Source organism: Myotis brandtii, unplaced genomic scaffold, assembly GCF_000412655.1.
Source record: "Myotis brandtii unplaced genomic scaffold, ASM41265v1 scaffold520, whole genome shotgun sequence".
Taxonomy (NCBI): Eukaryota; Metazoa; Chordata; class Mammalia; order Chiroptera; family Vespertilionidae; genus Myotis; species Myotis brandtii.
The window spans coordinates 1,277,866-1,297,968 of NW_005369827.1; the positions used below are offsets into that span (position 1 = coordinate 1,277,866).

At 35.5% G+C, this 20,103-nt stretch overlaps 1 protein-coding gene across 6 annotated transcripts in view; it reads left to right on the plus strand.

The window, feature by feature from the left end:
* The window catches only part of N4BP2 (NEDD4 binding protein 2), a 71,759-nt gene that overhangs the window by 34,648 nt on the left and 17,008 nt on the right, over window positions 1-20,103 (plus strand). For all 6 annotated transcript variants that reach the window (XM_014548714.1, XM_014548715.1, XM_014548716.1 and 3 more), the window contains 7 exons: window positions 3,460-3,615; window positions 6,194-8,559; window positions 9,399-9,484; window positions 10,964-11,009; window positions 12,262-12,458; window positions 15,505-15,623; window positions 19,549-19,687. In XM_014548714.1, coding sequence (XP_014404200.1) covers window positions 3,460-3,615; window positions 6,194-8,559; window positions 9,399-9,484; window positions 10,964-11,009; window positions 12,262-12,458; window positions 15,505-15,623; window positions 19,549-19,687 — 3,109 coding nt within the window. The remainder of the gene's footprint in view (window positions 1-3,459; window positions 3,616-6,193; window positions 8,560-9,398; window positions 9,485-10,963; window positions 11,010-12,261; window positions 12,459-15,504; window positions 15,624-19,548; window positions 19,688-20,103) is intronic.

Sequence of the window (20,103 nt, forward strand, 5' to 3'; positions counted from 1 at the left end):
CCCCGCCCCTCCCCCCCCCCCCCCCCCCCCCCCCACTTTGGCAGCCACTAATCGGTTTTTCTTTCTCTGTGGATTGTCTATTCTGGATTTTGCATATAAATGGAATCCTACTAATATGTGGCCTTTTGTATCTGGCATCTTTCACTTAGTTTAATAGTTCAAGGTTCATCCATGTAGAATGGACCAGTACTTTATTCCTTTCTATTCTTTTGATACATTATCTGTATAAATGAGTGAGATTAGCCTACATATTTTTCTTCCTTGCCCTGCCTTGCCTGGCTTTGGTATCATGGTTTTAGGTTCATAAAATTGGTTGGGAAGTATTTCTTCTTTTTCTCTTTTATGAGTATATGTAAGTTTGAATATTTGATAGCATTTACTTACGAAACTATCTGGATCTGGTGTTTTCTTTCTGAGAAGGTTCAGTTGAAATTTTTCCATTACACCAAAGTTTTCAAATTTATTAAGACTTTATTAAAACAATTATCGTATTCTCTTACCATTTACATCTCTGCTGTATCTATACTTAAGTTCCCCTTTTCATCTTAATATGTTTATGTATATCTCCCTTCTTTTTTCTTGATTATTCTCACCAGAGATCAGACTTTTTATTAGCCTTTTCAAATAACTTTGCTTGATTGATCTTTCTATTATCAGTTGTTTTATATTTAATTTCTTATATTTCTGCTTCTCTTTTATTCTACTATCTGTGCTTTTCAAAACATTTATTTTGCTTTGTATATTCTTGTATTTTAAAAAAATCTTTACTTGAAAGTTTAGGTCACTTTGTAATATAATTTGGTGCTATAAATTTCACTGGATACTATGTTAGCTGCTCCCAGAATTTTAATATATAATACTTTCTTTTTGCCATTTGTTTTTTAATTTACATTATGATTCATTTTATTCTTTAGCCCCTGGGTTATTTAGAACTATACTTTTAAATTTCTGAACAGATGGTTTTTAAATTTATCTTAAAAAAATTTGTTTTTAACTTCAGTAGGTAAGATTATGCAGTTTGTGTGATACCAATTACGTGATATTTTAAAAAATGTATTTATGGTCTAGTTCATTGTCAGTTTTTTAAATAAATGTTTTATATTTGCTTGATAAGAATGTATACTGGTTATGGTGTATTAATATATTATTATTCTGTTGTTCACATCTTCCATAGCTTTATTTTTCTTTTTAAAAGTTTGCTTGATGGATTAATATGAGGAAATCTGTGAGAGAGATGTGTTGAAATCTCTCTATATTGTGTTGAATATGTTAGTTTCTCCTTATAACTTTGCCTATTTTCACTCTATATATTCTGAGGATGTATTTTGAAGTGTATAGAAGCTTAAGATTTTTATATACCTCTGATTCATTGAATATTTTATCTTTGTTTAGTGATTTTCTCTTTTAATATTGATTTTTGTTACAAAATCTAATTTGTCTAATACTAACAGAATTTCACCAGCTTCCTTTTAGTTATATTTGAGTGTGATTTCTTTTTCTATACTTTCATTTTCAACTTTTCAGTATCTTTGTGTTTAGGTATATTTCTTGTAACCAGTATGGTTGGGTTTTTAATAAATCCACTCTGTTTATCTTTGGCTTTTAATTGTTAGTTCTTTTATGGTTATTTTGGTTTTTCATATAATTGGTTTTGCTTCTTACTGTCTCTGCTTTCTATTTATCTCACCTTTTCTGTGATTGTTTTATCTTCTATCACAGAAAATTATATATTTGAAAATTTTTTCCTATCATGTTTTATTATTTTTTATTGTATGCAAATTTTCTTATTCATTTTTTTCTTCTGTGCTAATTTGGAAATTTTATGTACTATTTTTATTTTTCTAGTGTTACATTAAAAATTTTATCATGCAAATTTTAAAGTTGAAGCATTTTCTTAGCTTTACTCCTCTAAACATTTTAACTCTAATACACTTACATGCTGTGAATACCTCTCTTCCAACTTTCATGCTGTGATTATCCAGAATGTACAGATACTGTTTGTTTTTACTCAAGGAGTTAGCACTTTGTGCTTAATTTTTCTTTCAGTATAGATCTTTCATCTGGGAATTTCCTTCTGCCTGACATTGATCTTTTAGGATTTTCTTTACAGTGTAGGCCTGCTTTATGTCACACTTTTTTTTTTTTTTAAATCTGAAAATCCTATTATTGTCCTCATTCTTTTAAAGTACTTTTGCTAATGTATAAATTCTAGATGGACAGTTTCTGTTATTGAAGATAACATTTGACTCTCTTTGACTTCCATTTTGTTGTAAAGTTAGTTGTAATTTTAATTTTTTTGTAGGTGACTTGTTTGTTTTTTAATTTCCGGTTGCTTTTGATATCATCTCTTTATCTTTGAATGACAATTTCAGTACTATGTTTCTAGTTGTGGATTTCTTATTATTTATCTTTTATGGGATTTGTTGGGCTTCTGAGATCACGGGCTTGATTTTTTTCATCAGTTCTGGAAAATTCGCAGCCATTTTTCTTTAAATCGCTTCTGTCCCATGTACTCTCATTTCTCTTTCTGGGACTTGGATTAAACGTATACTAGACCTTTTGCTCTGTCCTCAATGTCTATGTCTCTTAACTTTCCTTTCATATTTTCTCTTTGCTTCTCTGTGATCTGAAACCAGACAAGATCGAGGTAGGTAAATATGAAAGCCAAATTTGCCAGGTGGCAAATGTTAATATTAGCCCTGGATCCAGACCCTAAGCCTTGGACCCAACCTTAGACAGGAGAGTTGTAAGATGCTTTCTTTAAGTAAGACTAAAGCATACTGTCCTGGAAGATGCAATTTCAGATGCTGCATGAATGAAAGCACTCCCAGTTTAAGCCCTAAAGATCCCAGTATGTTAGGTTCCATTAAATATAAGCTCATAAACAAAAACACACCAAGAAATAAACCATCATGAATGAAGTCACAACTATAACAAACTTCATATTTGGACATCTGAGATTTTAAATATTAGGATTTATTTTTCTTTGTTTGAACTTAAAATGTATTAAAATGTATGCTTGCTTTAATTTAGTTAGGTTTCATTGTTTTGCAGCAGGAGGGTCCTTTGGAACATCTAGTCTGGAATTTTTTTACTCACTATTTAATATTAATTAAAACCTTGAAATGATGGTCATATTCTTATGAGATTCTTTTTTTTTTTTTTTTTTGCAGAGCTTGAGAATAACTTCTTTTAAAGTTATTAGGATCTGCGCATTTTTTTTCCAAATTGATAAAGGTTATTTGGAAAAGATTATATGGAATGATTAAGAAAATGATAATTTAAGACATCCTGAATAAAATGACAATTAGATTCAAATAGTATATGTTATTCATAATAAACCAGCTTTATTATTTTTATGCATTATAAATATATTGTTTTTTATGACATTATTTTTTCTGATTGTTTTAAAAGCTTAATTTCCAATATCCTTATCTTTTTCTCCTCTGGATTTTTTAGGCGTAATATTCATGGGGTAAGCAAAGAAAAAATAACAAGAATGTTGGAACACTATCAACGTTTTGTTTCAGTGCCAATAATCATGAGTTCTTCAGTGCCAGAAAAAATTGAACGTGTTGAGTTATGTGCATATTCTTTTGAGGACCAAAGTTCTAGGTAGGTTAAAGTCCCTATGCACAAATATTCAATTTAAAACATAATTTAAAAAAATTATATTGTGAAATCACTGGCTTGTGGAATCACTGCCAGATAACTTGTACAGCTTATATATATATTCTTACCTGAAGCAAAATGTATATGATTAGCAGGAAAAGTAAAAATTTGAGTGATGATGAGAGGTTTTTCATTGTCAGGGCATTTTGTGGGGCCATGTTTATACTCTGAATATTCCTGTCTTCATTATGTAACTTCCTGCTATTCTAATCTTTCTGTCTGTTACCTTATCTCCTCATTGTTATTATTTCATGTACTAGAGGCCCGGTGCACAAAATTCATGCATGGATATGGTCCCTAGGCCTGGCCGGCGATCAGGGCTGATTGTGGCCTTTTGGCTGTTGGCTGGGCCTTCCTTCTGGCTGCTAGCCAGGGCCTCCCTTCCCTGGCTGCCAGCTGCTGGCCGGGGCCTTCCTTTGTTCCGCGCCGCCCCCTGGTGGTCAGCGCATGTCATAGCAAGTGATCGAACTCCTGGTCGAACTCTCGAGGGGACCCTTTGCGTATTAGCCTTTTATATATAGATAGATAATCACATATAGTTTCCCTAGATCAGGGGTCCTCAAACTTTTTAAACAGGGGGCCAGTTCACTGTCCCTCAGACCGTTGGAGGGCCGGACTATAGTTTAAAAAAAACTATGAACAAATTCCTATGCATACTGCACATATCTTATTTTGAAGTAAAAAAACAAAACGGGAACAAATACAATATTTGTATTTGCATGTGGCCCGCCGGCCATAGTTTGAGGACCCCTGCCCTAGATATTAGTAAAATAATGCTGTCACGCTAGTATAGTAAAAATTAAATTAAAAAAATATTTTTAGCCGAAACCGGTTTGGCTCAGTGGATAGAGCGTCGGCCTGCGGACTGAAAGGTCCCAGGTTCGATTCCGGTCAAGGGCATGTACCTGGGTTGCGGGCACATCCCCAGTAGGAGATGTGCAGGAGGCAGCTGATACAGAGATAGAAACATCATGATGAAAGAGAATCATTGATCAGCTGCCTAATGCACACCCCCTACTGGGGATTGAGCCCGCAACCCAGGCATGTGCCTTTGACCCGAATCAAACCTGGGTTCCTTCAGTTCCCAGGCCGATGCTCTATCCACTGAGCGAAACTGACTAGGGTGTAAAAATGAATTATTAATGGTATAATTTTACTAAGTAATGCAAATCATAGACTTTTTTAATTATTGATTTTAGAGAGGGAAGAAGGTGGGGGGAGAGAGAGACAGACAGACAGACAGATAGACATTGATGTAAGATACATCTATCAGTTGCCTCTCATATGGACTCTGACTGGGTATCAAACCCACAACCTAGGTGTGTGTTCTGACCAGGAATCAAACTTACAACCTGGTGTATGAGACGATGCTCCAACCAACTGAGCCTGGGCCAAGTCATAGTCTTTGGAAAGTGTGTAATTCAGGATAGTACTGATTCTGTTAAAAATGTAGGACATATAAACAATTGAATAAATGAGTAAAGAAGAACTTTAAATATATATAGAGGTCTGAATTGCCCATATTTTATGATGGTAATGTGTGGAGAGGTTCTATTAAAAAGAAGTTGGGAGTTGGGAAGGGAAAATTCATAAATTCCTTTTCATTGAGGTGTTGTGAAGTGATGAACATGGATTCTTGAGCCTTATTTCCTGGCTTCCTTCCCAAAGTTTTATAATATGTAACTATAAAATCTCTCCATTCTTCAGTTCTTCAGTTCTAAAATGGTAAAATAACACTTTCCTCATAGGATTTCATAAGGATTATGAATTAACACTTGTAAAGGACTTAGATTAGAATAGCATCTGGCATATAGGAAACTCAATGCTTGTGATTTCAGTAGGAAGGCTTTATGGGAGAGGTGAGACTTTGAGAGCTCCTGGAGTAAAGAAAGTAAGGAAGATAAGGTGACAAATTGATAAGGAAAGTAATGATTAGGCAAAAGTGCTCTGAGTCTGAAATTAACATTAAGGATGGTTTTAAAACATTTAACAAGTGACATCTCCACTGAGAGCTCTGTTCCCTAGCTCTCATTTCTTTTAACTGTGCAAATCATGTTGGTTGACTCTTTGTGATTTGTAAATGAAGCTTAAACATTTTCCTCTGTAGCAAATGACAGGTAGGTGATATGGAGGCAGACCTAGTTTCACATTGTTAAGCTTAATCAGGTAGGAAAGAAACCAGGGAGGTGTGCCCTTTTCTGGGAACACATTTAGAAACATAACTTTAATATTTATGCATAATAAACAACTTAAAATCTCATATTATTCAATTAAAAAAAAGTTTTAGTGCTTCCTATATGCCAAACATTTTGCTAGGTTGGGGTTACAACAAAGAGATGTGTTCATAGTATATTACAGAAAGACCAAGATTAGCTTTTATAATTTTAATGTATCATATTTCTAGAACTTTTAGACTAAATAAATGTTACGTGTCTTTTCAGTTGAATGCTTTTTAAATTTAAATCAATGTTAATAGTAACATTAAGAGGCTTCCTTATAACACCTTAAAAAAATCTTACAGCCCAAAAGACAATGAAGACGTTACCTCTGAAAAAGAAGAAAATGTCTTATCCTCATCTCTGAAGCACATAGAGTTAATTGAAGAGAAGAAACTTGAAGTGACCAAAGAAGCTGTGTTACCTGAGAATGTCACATGTCTTCCTAGTGCAGATTTAAACAAAGGAAGTGGTGTGAATCCTAACATTCAGAGTGCTTTAATTCAGGAAGTTCCAGACACGTATTTTTCTGATTCTGAAAGCAAAGTAGGAGTAACAGACAAAAGTGAAAAAGAAGAGCAAGTAGAAATGGCTTCTGAAGAAGAATATAGTAAAACCGATACAGATAGTTTTGTAGAGAGATTGTCACAAAGTATTAGCTATGGTGAAAATAATCAAGAAGACTGTGATCTTTCAAATACTGCATCACTTCAGAATGAAAATTCTTCACCTGGTGAAATATTGGAAGAAAGAGCAGTGGTAAAGAAAAAAGCTTTTGGAAAACAAAAAAGCAAATCAACTTTAGAAAAATGTCCGAGACATGAGCTATCAAATTTTGTTGGTGATTGGCCAGTTGATAAAACTATTGGTCAGAGGACAAAAAGGAACCGAAAAACGGAAAAGGCTTCATCTGTACAAAATGACAAAAAGTATAATTGTCCTCCATCACGCAAAGTATTAGATAATGGTCTGTCTGTGAATATGGGTAATACCCAGCAACCAGGATGTCCACATGAAAGTGTGGAGGATGACAAGAAGTCACAATGTGATGATGCTTCAGAAGCTTTTAGTAGCTGTCACTATGATGCTTACAAAAATACTGAAAAAAACTCATTCAACACTGTGGGCGACTGGCCTTCATCTGATTCTTTAGCTCAGAGAGAGCACAGATCAAGAACGCCAAAGGCTGTTTTAAATGAACCCAGCCTAGAATTTGGAACTAATGACATTATGAGTGAAATATCCTCATACACAGCACATGAGGCCTGTTGGGGCACAAGCCCTGAAGAACTAAAAACGTTGGGTAGTGCTATTCTAGGAAGTTCTGAAATGCTATCTAGTGAAATGACCTGTGAGAATAAGACTTGTCCAAATAAAATGATTCATGGGCAACACACATTGTCTCTTACTTTTACCAGTAGTGCTCCAGCTATTGCTGGGGTAGTAGGAGCAGAGACTTCAGCTGAATTTCCAGAGGGAAAGCCTAAAGAAATCCCTGGAATAGAAGTAGGCACATGTACCCAGACTGAACCACAGGATTTTGCTCTCTTATGGAAAATAGAAAAGAATAAAATTAGTGTTTCAGATTCTGTGAGAGTATTAACAGGAAGATTAGATGGATTTAAACCAAAAGCTTTCAATATTAACACAAACTTAGATGTTCAAGAAACAATTCCCTATCGGGTAATGTATGATAAAAGCACGTTTGTTGAAGAAAGTGAGCTTACCAGTGCTGATGAATCTGAAAATCTTAATATTCTTTGTAAACTATTTGGATCTTTTTCATTAGAAGCCCTAAAAGACTTATATGAGAGGTGTAACAAAGATATTATTTGGGCCACAAGCCTTTTGTTGGATTCTGAAACTAAATTATGTGAGGATACTGAATTTGAGAATACCCAAAAATCATATGATGAAACACAAATTGGGCCATTTTCTCTAGGATTTAATTTGAAGGAAATTATTAGCCAAAGAGGAACCTTGGAAGATTCTAATTCTGTGCCAGAATTTAGCCACGAGATTGGTATCACTGAAACGAATGCACAAGCTACCTGTGATTCAGAAAAGAGACACTCAGAGCAGACAGAAATAAGAGCTACAACTACTGAAAAACCTGGATTAATAAGTCTATTTCCTAATGTCACTGTGGATCTAAAGAATACCGATGAAGTACTTCTTAATAGTCAGGCAGAACTTCCAGTTGTACATAATATTAACCAGTCTTTTTCAGGTACTGTAAAAGCTACTCCTGCTCAAGATTGGAGTGAAATGGAGAAGACTCTAGAAGTTACAGACATTGGAGACAGTATGCATTCTTCTTTGAATTTGTCTGATATTTTAAACTCCGTATCGAGCACTTCAAATCTCGAGTTAAATGAAGAAATTTATTTTTCTGACTCTTGTGAAATAAAACAAGAAAATCTTCCAAAGGACTATATGAAGTTTCCTAACACAGAAGAATATATGAATGAAGATGAACAGGAAATGGAAAAAATTCTAATGGCAGGGAGTACTTTGCCAGCTGGAGTTAGTGAGGAAGATAAAACCGAGATGTTGAATCCCACACCAGTGATGACCAAATCTCTTACCATAGACTGTCTGGAATTGGCATTACCCCCTGAACTGGCTTTTCAGCTCAATGAATTATTTGGCCCTGTTGGTATTGATTCAGGTAAGGAAAAAGTAAATTAGCTGTGTGTGTGTCTTTATGTGAATAGAATATAGAGAGTTCTATTTTAATTTAAAAATTATTCCATGTTAATTGAAATAGAAAAGTAATTTGTGTTGTCTACCTTATTTCCTTTTGATTTTTGAGAGGAAGGGAGAGGGAGAGGAAGAAGGAGAGAGACAGACAGACAGACAGACAGACATCAATGTGAGAGCGAAATATTGATAGGTTGCCTCCTGTATGTGCTTTGACTGGGGGGTTGAACCTGCAACCTGGATATGTGCCCTGACCAGGAATCAAACCTGCTACCTTTTGGTGCACAGGACGATGCTCAACCAACTGAGCCACACCGGCCAGGGCAGTCTACCTTTTTTTTGACACTGTGTTTGTAGATTATTTTAAAAATTGTAATTTGAAGAAATAGTATTTATACAGAGTTTATATTTATCCCATGCATATATTTGAAAGTTTTCTCTGATACTTACTGCATACTTATTTACACAAATGAACCTTTATTAACCCTTAGGAGCTACTCCAGATACATATAAGGCAAGATTAATTTCTTAGAACACACTTATTGAAAAGTCTCATCTAATGGAAATGAATAAATTAAATTTTATACTGATGGACACGATTAACTTAAATATATGAAGTATTGTATAATTGCAGCAGCCAAGAAATGTGAAAGCAATGACATTAAATAAACAAAAATATTCCAAGAGAACTAGAAACATAGGTTAGTAATTAATGACACCAATTAGTATTATGATACATAAAGTGGTTGAGTATGTGTTCTGCAAATATATGAGTAATGATTATATTTTCTTTTTTCTCCTTACAAGGGTCTCTAACAGTTGAGGATTGTGTGGTTCACATAGATCTGAATCTGGCTAAAGTGATTCATGAGAAATGGAAAGAATCTGTAATGGTTGGTAGGCTTCTTCTTTTTTTTTTTAATCCTATACTTATTGATTTTAGAGAGAGAGGATGGGAGAGTGAGAGAAATAGTCATCTGAGAGAGAAACATTGATCCGTTGCCTTCCCCCTCCCTCTTACCCTTATGCACCCCAAGCTGGGATCAAACCCGCAACCTAGTTATGTGCCCTGACCAGGATTTGAGCCTGCATCCTTTTGGTGTATGGGATGACATTCCAACCAACAGCCACCCGACCAGGGCTGTAGGCTTACTTTATTTTTATTTTTTAAAATATATTTTTACTGATTTCAGAGAGGAAGGGAGAGGGAGAGAGAGATAGAAACATCAGTGATGAGAGAGAATCATTGATTGTCTGCCTGCTGCAAGCCCCCCACTGGGGATGGAAAAAATTAAACCAGGCATGTGCCCTTGACCGGAATCAAACCCAGGACCCTTCAGCCTGCAGGCCAGCACTCTATCCACTGAGCCAAACTGGCTAGGGCTGTAGGCTTATTTTTATAGAGAGCTCCTTTTATATTCATTTTGTCACCTTTGCTTTTCAATATAATCTGTTATATGGAAGAGTTTTATTGAACTTTGACTTTGAGAGAGAATAACCTTTTATCATTTATAAGATTACTGATTACCCCTCCCCCCCCAGTATTTTAGATTATTTCTAGACTAGCTAAATTATATAATTAATGATGAAGCTCAATATGTTGATTTTTTTTTAAGGGAAAAATTCATAAATAGATTTTACTTCCTAAATTAAAGACTTGCAGTACTGGCTGATTAAATACAGCATAAGAGCTCTATAAGTGGAAAAATATATAGATGTAATCATCCTTTATAATTTTACTTACCTGATTTTATTGTATATTAGAGGCCTGGTGCATGAAAATTTGTGCACTTGGGGGGTGGGGTGGTGTCCCTTAGCCCTGCTTGCACCCTCTCGCAGTCCGGGACCCCTTGGAGGATTTCCACCTGCCGGCTTAGGTTCACTCCCCCGGGGGATTGGGCCTAAGCTGGCAGTCAGACATCCCTCTGGCAGCCCAGGAGCCCTCGGGGGATGTCCGACTGCGGCTTAGGCCCGCTCCCTGTGGGAAGCGGGCCTAAGCTGTTAGTCGGACATCCTTAGCACTGCCATGGAGGCAGGAGAGGCTCCTGCTATGGTTGCTGCGCTAGCCAGCCATGAACCAGCTTCTGGCTGAGTGGCGCTCCCCCTGTGGAAGTGCACTGACCACCAGGGGGCAGCTCCTGCATTAAGCATCTGCCCCCTGGTGGTCAGTGCACGTCATAGTGACCAGTTGTTACCAGTCCTTCTGCCATTAGGGTCAATTTGCATATTACCCTTTTATTATATAGGATTTAGATTTTAGCAAGAACAATAAATTATTTTACAAGGAGAGATTATTTCTAGAGAAAAATGATATAATCTTGTGTTCTAATGCACCTTCCTTTGCCAATCCCCTGTTCTGTATTTGTGTTTAGGAGCGACAAAGACAAGAAGAGGTATCCTGTGGCAAGTTTATGGGAGGTAAAAGCACTTATCTTTTGCTTCTAATGATCTTGTCTTGACATTGAAACTTGGTGTGTGTATGTATGAATTTTAACTCATTTTAAGCATACTTTCATAAAACATGTTACCCAAGAACTTGGATTTGCAAATAAAAGTTCTTTAAAAATTGTTTTATTTTCATAATGAAGAAAACACACACCCTATAATACAATTTAGTTTTCCTGAGTGCTGTGGGACATGTAAGATTTGCTCTAATATATATAGTCAAGGTGTTTTCTGTTAAGATTTGCTCTGAATGAAAGACCTCTTCTGGTTTGAGAGCAATAAAAATGTTCATGTGTTTGAGAGCATCGTTGAAATATTACTTGGCTATTAAAAATTTTTCTTGATGTTACTGTTATTCGAGCACAAAAGTCAGCCTGCTCTTTAGGTACATCTGCCAAATTGAAAATATTTGATTCTAGACTTCTCTTTGATAGTATTGTCCTCAGTGATTAGTGCAGGTTGGCAGACCTGTTAAAAAGGGTCTTCCTTTTGTATATGAGTTCCTCCATATACTTGTTTTGTTCACTCCACACTGGGACTGCAGGTTAAAGATTCTTAGGATGTGCTTGTGTCGTAGCTTTAAGAGCTAAAGCCGTTTGGGAACTAGAGGTGCCCAAGGGTATCAAGAGTTGTATGAATGACAGTAGTGACTGTTTTTTCACTCTCCAGGAAAGCAAAGGAATGTATCAGAATGTGTTGATATCCCATAGAAATGCTGACGTTACACATTGTTGTGAACTTCTTAGGATGTTCAGTTCCTTCCTTATGTTGAATGTCATTGCTTAATATTTATTGGGTGCCTCCAGTGGATTGGTTACAGATTTGCCCAAATATTGAGGTTTTCAGTCCTTGGAGTGACTGGACAGAACTAACCAGAGCTGCTTTCGGTGGTCACTTTAAGTTGGCTGCAACTTCCCGTGTTTACTGTTGTATATGTCACTATTTTCTGTGTGTCAGTGTGGTATGGAAAAGAGTGGGAAGCGTTGAGTTGATTTTTAGTGAAACTTAGTCATGGCACATTTGAAATATTCCTGTATTTACACATGTCATTTCTTGCAGTTATATGGAGATGTATTTTGAAACTTCAGAGTTGCTTTATATTTAAAAGCTAAAAGTAAAAAAACATGTTTCCCCTGGGTCTCTCTGAGGTAAATGTAACAGTGTATAATGTTTAATTTGTATGTTTTTTGTTGAGGGTCTGACACTGTTTATACTGCTTTTGTAGATCCTTCCCTGGTTGGGCATATTGGTCTTGATAATACTGAACAAAAATCATCTCAGAGAACTGGCAAAAAATTACTGAAGACTTTAGCAGCATCTGAAATGCTACCCTTAATGGATCATTGGAATACTCAAACTAAAAAAGTATCACTCAGAGAAATAATGTCGGAAGAAATTGCCTTACAGGAAAAACACGATTTGGTATGAGTTAGTATAAATATTAAGTTGTTGTCTTTGACTCTAGGTTGATCATGTATGTTTACTTTGTGATTTTCATTTGATTATATATTTCCTAGTCAGGAATCTGTATTTAACTTGACTGACATTAATGTTAAAATTAAAAAATGTTTTAAACGTAGTTGAAAACTGGAGTTTTTTACTTCTGAGAAATTAGTTGATAATCTACATCAATAAACCAATCTATGTTAAATATGTTGCTTTAGATTTAATTTTTCAGGCGATTGAGCTGCATATTCCTTAGTTTTTTAACATTTATGCAATTTTTAAATTCTAGAAACAAGAAAGAGATCTTTTATCTATATATATATATCTTCTCTATATATAAAAGCCTAAGTGACCATCTAACCTTTGACCACCCGACTGGTAGCTATGGTGCGCACTGACCACCAAGGGGGCAGACGCTTAACGCAGGAGCTGCTGAGCTGCGGTGTCTTGCAGCTGCGGTTCTCGGGTGACACACCCGGAACCAAAGAGGAGGGAGCCTGATTCCTGGATGCGTCACCCGAGAACCACCCTCGCAATCCAGGACCCCTTGGGGGATGTCGGAGAGCCAGTTTCAGCCTGATTCCCACAGGCCAGGCCAAGGGACCCTACCGTGCACCGGTCCTCTAGCTTAAAGATAATTTCATTCATAAATTAGTAATAAGAAATGTCTGTCTGGCTTTACAGAAGTATCCATCTTTGGAACAAAATTTTTTAGAGAATGTTTTAGAAATTTAACAATTTGAATTAAAAATTTAAGTACCCTTATCTAACTTTTCAATTAAACAAATTCAAACAGAAACTTCATTTCATTTTGAACTTTGTTTTTGTTCCATATTCAGTGTATCTAATTATATCAAGTCATAAGTGAATTTCGTTTCCTTTGCATTGTTTGTAGCCTTTTTTGGAATTGTGAAAATTAGTATTAGAGAATTTCAAAATCAGAAGAGGAAAGATTCTAAAAGTCATTTAGTCCCGTTTTCAAGGAAAAAAATAACTCTTAGCTGGTGATCTTAACACTTTTATTTTCTTATTCATTTGACTGTTCAAAGGAACACCTTTATATTTGGTTAAAATACATAGAATTGGGGCATAAGAAGAATGATGGGGTTCCTCTACTTTTATATTTACTTTCTCTAATTATGTTGTTAATTAATTTGGAAATGTGCTAGCATTCCCATCTTTACATGTTTATATAATCCAAGAAACAATCTCTTCAGTAGGATCTTATCATTTAATGTTGTTTCATATATCCTCTTCAGTTTATTTATGTAATAAAGTAGATAAATGGATTTTTTTAAAAAAAATAGGGAAGCCTAGAACTTAGCCAAAATGGTATGATACTTTTGGTTGAAATGCCATTTTCCACTGCTGAAACTTGTTTTTACGGTTTTAACCTGCCTTTTAATCTCTCAGTATAATAGTGAACAAATGAACATCTTTGACTTCCCAACTTAATGCACTGTTTTTCCTATTAGTAATTTTTGCTTGTCTTGTCTGGGTTGTGTAATAGAAACTATGTTTTGGTCCCAAGGTAAAAATCCAGCAAGAGAATTTTGTGATGCTTTCTCCTAATTTTTTGGTCCCCAAAGGAGAAATACATTTTATATATTTTTTTTAAAGCAAAGACTATAAAATAAACTTTAGATGTAATGTATGGATAGAATAATTAATTGTAAGATGATTAATATTACGAGTTTTCAGTTTTTTTGAATTTGAAGTTTTAAAACTCTATGGCCTGGTAGATTGCTAATAAATCTGATCGCTGAATATTTTAGTAAGTTCAGATTATAATGCATATTTTAAATAAAACATGAAATGCTTTTAATTCTTGAGGTGGCTCTTTCTTAGGAGAAGTACTTCACCTGAGCAACTCTGGGATATATGATGCCGTCAGCTTTACTAATCCGTTCTTTTACTGGCCAGATGGTCACCTCCTGTGGTTCCTCTTTTATTATTATTTGGTGTCATAAAAGGCCTAAATATGGTTAGGCTTCAAAACCTATAACTATTCTAGGATTGTCCTAGATTTACATAATTTTACATTTAGGAATTTTCAGAATCACCTTTGAAATTTGATAGGAGCTTATTTTTCAGACATTAGGATCTTTGTAGCAAACAAATTGTCCTAAAGTTAGAAATCACTCTAAGAATGTTTACTGTAATCATAGGTTAGGATTAAAGTAGCACATTTTATAAAAATTCTTTTGGTTTAGCAATTTGAACAGGTCCAAATATGACTGGGGAAAAAACAATTAGTAGCAATTCTCATACAGTTATTTTGAAGTAATAAATATGCTTTTGAAACTTAAAAATTGTGAATTTTAAGATTTCCTGTCAACCTGAATTTGCAACTTATTTGTACATTGTAGTTTTTGCCCATTGAGGAGAGTATGTTTTTGCCGACGTTGTTGACAGCATCACACAGTGTCCCTTTTATGAGGACCATGGGAGAAATTTCTCTCAGGTCTCAGTACCAGAAAAAGCTGTACTTCTCCTGAGCACCTGGCTTGTTTTTATTTTATGGACACTGAGAATCTTTGTTTCCCCCTTTGCTTTGGCCCATTAGCAATTGAACAAGATTTTGTGGCATGCATTTATGTACTGATTTTACTTGCTAGCTTTATCTATATTCTTACTTTTATTTTCTCTATTCTCTGACTTATTTATTTATACCCTATTTATTTATATAGATATCTTCATCCTGTTTTATATATGTTTGAATGTGTTGAGTGTGTATATGTGAGAGCATATATGTATATATTTATATACACATGCACACATATTTATATGTGTGATTGTGTGTATATATATTTTTGAGCAGCTTCAAAGACTTTGTAAAAATAGGATATAAATAAATAGTGCAAGAATACTTATATTACTAATTTTAGCCTTTAATCAGTGAAGAACATCTGTTATTGCTTTTAAATTATTAGTCTTTTTGCAACAAAATAACCATGCTTTTGGATCAGCATAATTTGTATTATAAATTCCATTTTAAGGATTTTTTTTTTTTTTTTTTTAGAAAAGGGAGTCACTTATGTTTGAAAAAGATTGTGCCACTAAACTAAAGGAGAAGCAGCTCTTTAAGATATTTCCAGCCATTAACCAAAATTTTCTGGTGGACATTTTCAAGGACCACAAGTAAGTTCTAAAAGGATTGTCTATTCTACTGTGATGTCATTGAAAGCATATATTATACATTTTAATCTAATATTTTTCTGATAATGAATGTAATATACTGGTAGGTATATTATAAACCATTTAATGCAGTGTACCTAATGTAGCAGGTGAGCAGTTTCTGGCAATTGGTTTATATGCCTCCTCAATTTTTTTCACATGTAGCAATTATACATACATGTGTACCTCTTTACTTTTGTGTCTACATACAAATATATACTTCACCAAAGAAGAGGTTGTTTTTTATGTACTATTTTGTAGTAGTTTTGCTGGTATTTATTTTTCCTATCTGTTCTTAGTGATCTGCTCTTTTCTTTTTAAAGTCTACAGAATATTCCATAGTATTCATAAAATGATTTCTTAAATTATTATAATTTATACATGCTCCTATTATGGACTTTTTGACTGTGAGAAAAATTGGAAACCATGTTGCTGCACTGAGCATCCTTAAACAACATACATTTTTGTGTACATTGGTGAATACTATTGTAGGCTAGTTCCTAAAAGTGAAATTGCTGGTTGAGAGTGTGCATTTAAAGTTTTTATAGTTAATGCCAAATTTCCTTTGATACAGGCTTTCTGCATTAGTTAAATGTACTGATAGTGTAACCCACCTTGATAATAATAATCTTGAACATTTTTGCCAATCTGATGGGAAAAATATTTTATTGTTTAAATATTTGTTTTCCTGATTATTAGTAAGGTTGAGTAACTTCATCCATTTCCTTTCCTACTGGTTGCTTGCTTTCTTTTTGTCTGTTTTTCTTTTGGTTGTTTGTATTTTTAATTTAAAATTTTTATTTATTGATTTGAGAGAGAGAAACGTTGGTTTGTTGTTTTACTTTTTTATTCCTTCATTAATTCTTGTATGTGCCCTGACCAGGGATTGAACCCGCAACCGTAGCATATTGGAATAACACTCTAACCAACTGAGTTACCTGGCCAGGGCAATTTTTTCTAGATTTGCGAGAGCTCTTTATATATTATTTATAGTAATTTTTGTCTGTTAATGTAGATTATAATTATTTTTCCTGCCGTATTACTTATTAACCCAGTATAGTCACTTTGGTCATATACATCTTTTAATTCTAATGTTGTATCAGAAAATATTTTTTTATTGTTTCTGAGTTTTAAGTCTTTTGTAGGAAGTCTACACCCATTTTATAAAAATACTAGAGGCCCAGTGCATGACATTCGTGCACTGGGGGGTGTGGGGGTCCCTCAGCCCGACCTGCACCCTCTCCAATCTGGGAGCCCTCAGGGGAGCCCTCTCCAATCTGGGAGTTTCTGTCTGTCTTTGCAATCATATGAGCGAATTGTCTGAGACCCCAACTCAGTTTGGTTTGTTGCTCACAGAATAATAGAGGCTTTTTTTTTTCTTTGCTTCATTGGTGGAGATTTCCTGGAAGTTTTAGGATATCTTCCCTTTAATTTTTCCTAGACACTCTGATTTTACTTATGTCTCTCACCTTTGCTTTCCCTCCATCCCCCACTGCAACAGTAACTTGCTCCAGGCTCACTTTGCTCTAGTGCAGCGGTTCTCAACCTGTGGGTCGCGACCCCTTTGGCGGTCGAACGACCCTTTCACAGAGGTCGCCTAAGACTATCCTGCATATCAGATATTTACATTACGATTCATAACAGTAGCAACATTACAGTTATGAAGTAGCAACGAAAATAATTTTATGGTTGGGTCACAACATGAGGAACTGTATTTAAAGGGCCAGAAGGTTGAGAACCACTGCTCTAGTGTCTAGGACAGTGATGGCGAACCTATGATACGCGTGTCAGAGGTGACACGCGAACTCATTTTTTTGGTTGATTTTTCTTTGTTAAATGGCATTTAAATATATAAAATAAATATCAAAAATATAAATCTTTGTTTTACTAAGGTTGCAAATATCAAAAAATTTCTATATGTGACACAGCACCAGAGTTAAGTTAGGGTTTTTCAAAATGCTGACATGCCGAGCTCAAAAGGTTTGCCATCACTGGTCTAGGAGATCCGTCTGTCACCAGAACTACGATTCCCAGCATTCCTGGTGCTCCCTGCGCTCTGGGCTTCCACTTATGGTCCTGGGCCTGCCACCAGAACTATTCCCAGAATTCCTGGTGCTCCCCATGCTCTTGGTTTTCCCTTCCTGCTCTATCTCCGTCCCATGGCCTCCCACTCTGCCAAGTCCTTCAAGCCGCCAGCTCTACCTCTCTGTTTTCTGTCTGGCGGCTTGGGGAGCCAAGTTCCCCAAGCCGCTCCACTCTCCACCAGCTCTCCCACTCTGCTCTCCGCCCGGCACCCGTGTATGCAAATCAACCCGCCATCTTTGTCAGGTTAATTTGCATACTTACTCCTGATTGGCTGGTGAGTGTAGCGGAGGGATGGTCAATTTACATGTTTCTTTTTTATTATATAGGTTTTTCTTGCTCTGGCCGGGTGGCTTGGTTGGCTGGAATGTTGTCCCATACACCAGAAGGTTGTGGGTTTGATTCCTGGTCACGGCACATACTTAGGTTGCAGGTTCGATTCCTAGTCAGAGTGTGGGTTCCATCCCTGGTTAGGGCTTGTACGGAAGGCAACCGATCAATGTTTCTCTCTCATATTGATGTTTCTCTCTCTGTCTTCCTCTCTCTCTAAAGTCAGTAAAAAGGGTCATTTGGTTCAGTTACTGTAGTATATGCCTGAGGTGTAATTTTCTAGGGTTGTATCCTTCAAGCAACATCAGTAGTGGACACTGGCTTCCAGCCCCATGAGTGGGTAAGCTGGGTGATTTTAAGAACTAGTTAGGATGTAGATAATTGCTGGTAGCTTCCAGGCCCTAAAAGCTCCTGTGTGTTGAGCATGTCTGAGACAGCAAGATGAGAGAAACCTAAAGCGGAATTGGTGGTTCCAAATGATGCTCCTTCAGGGGTTGTCTTTAATAAATTGAAGAATAAGAAAATAATCACATTATTTTAGATAGCTAGTTATCACATTTCAAAAATATTTCTTAGTGCTCAGTTCTTCACTATCTGGCCATTGGAAAAATCAGAGGCATAAATAATTTGAAATGATGAGCAGTATAAAATCATTTATAATTTGCTTTGGAATGAGTTTCTTCAGATATTAGAACATGAGAATTTCAGATGTTTGTCAATTTTTAGAATTTCTTACTACAGATAATATAATATCACCATGAAAACATGCCTGAATAATGTAGGGGTGAGAGGTAGGATAGTGTTTGACTTTTTCCTTTCTGTATCCCTGCTTAGATTTCTTTGACTAAAACCCTATTGCGTAAGTAAAAAGTGAATTTCAACACAATAAAAATATCAGTCTAAAGATCTATTGTCTGTATTTGATATTTGAAGGATACTGAAACCATGTGTAAATCCAATAAGGGAGTTAAGAAGTATGAAGTGATAAGATGATATATTTGTTATATATAATCTACCTAGAATAAAAGATCAGAAAAAGTATTATCAATATGTTCTTTTAGTATTCATTTTAAAAAAATATATTTTTATTGATTTCAGAGAGAAAGAGAGAGGGAAGAGATAGACACATCAACAGTGAGAGGAAACCATTGATTGGCTGCCTCCTACACGGCCCCCACTGGGGATTGAGCTGGCAACCTGGGCATGTGCCCTGACCAGGAATGGAACCATGACCTCCTGGTTCATAGGTTGATGCTCAACCACTGAGCCATGCTGGTCAGGCTAGTATTCATTTTCTAAACCAGTTTTTGAGAGCCTATACTTGGTGGTTTCCCTCTACCATTCTTGAGTCTTTGAGATGCATGATGGGCATTTACTATCTTTTTCTTAAATGTTTAAAGGATTGCTTATGTTAATGTTTTCACATAACTTTTATTTTTATCTGTTGACATTATATTTGTACTTAAACTCTCTACAGCTATTCATTAGAACACACAGTGCAATTTTTAAACTGTGTTCTTGAAGGAGACCCTGTAAAAACAGTTGTAGCACCAGAGTTTGTTCACCAAAATGAGAATGCCACTTCTTACACTGCACAGAAGTCTAAGGAGAAAAAGGTATAGAATTGCTTATTTTTTACTATAATGGTAAATAAATGTATTTGAAAATATAATTGTTTTATTGAGATAATTTAATGATTATTTCTTACCATCTTGACTAGATTGGAAATTTAACCACCAATACCATGTTTGGTTTAGAATGTCTGTTTACTCAAAGTAATGAATTTATAGCTGATTGTGATTTTTCCTTCAATGTCATTGTCATTGTGTACCACTAGCACTTGAATTTCTGTAACTTTTTCTGTGTAGACTACACAATTGAGTATGAGGCTTAATTGAATAGCAGTGGGATTGTAATATAGATGGGTCTTAGGCTGTAACTATGTGGGCAGAGACATTTAACCATTTGAGAAATTGCCAAATTTTTCCCCAAAGTGGCTGACTATTTTACATTCCCACCGGCTGTGTGTAAG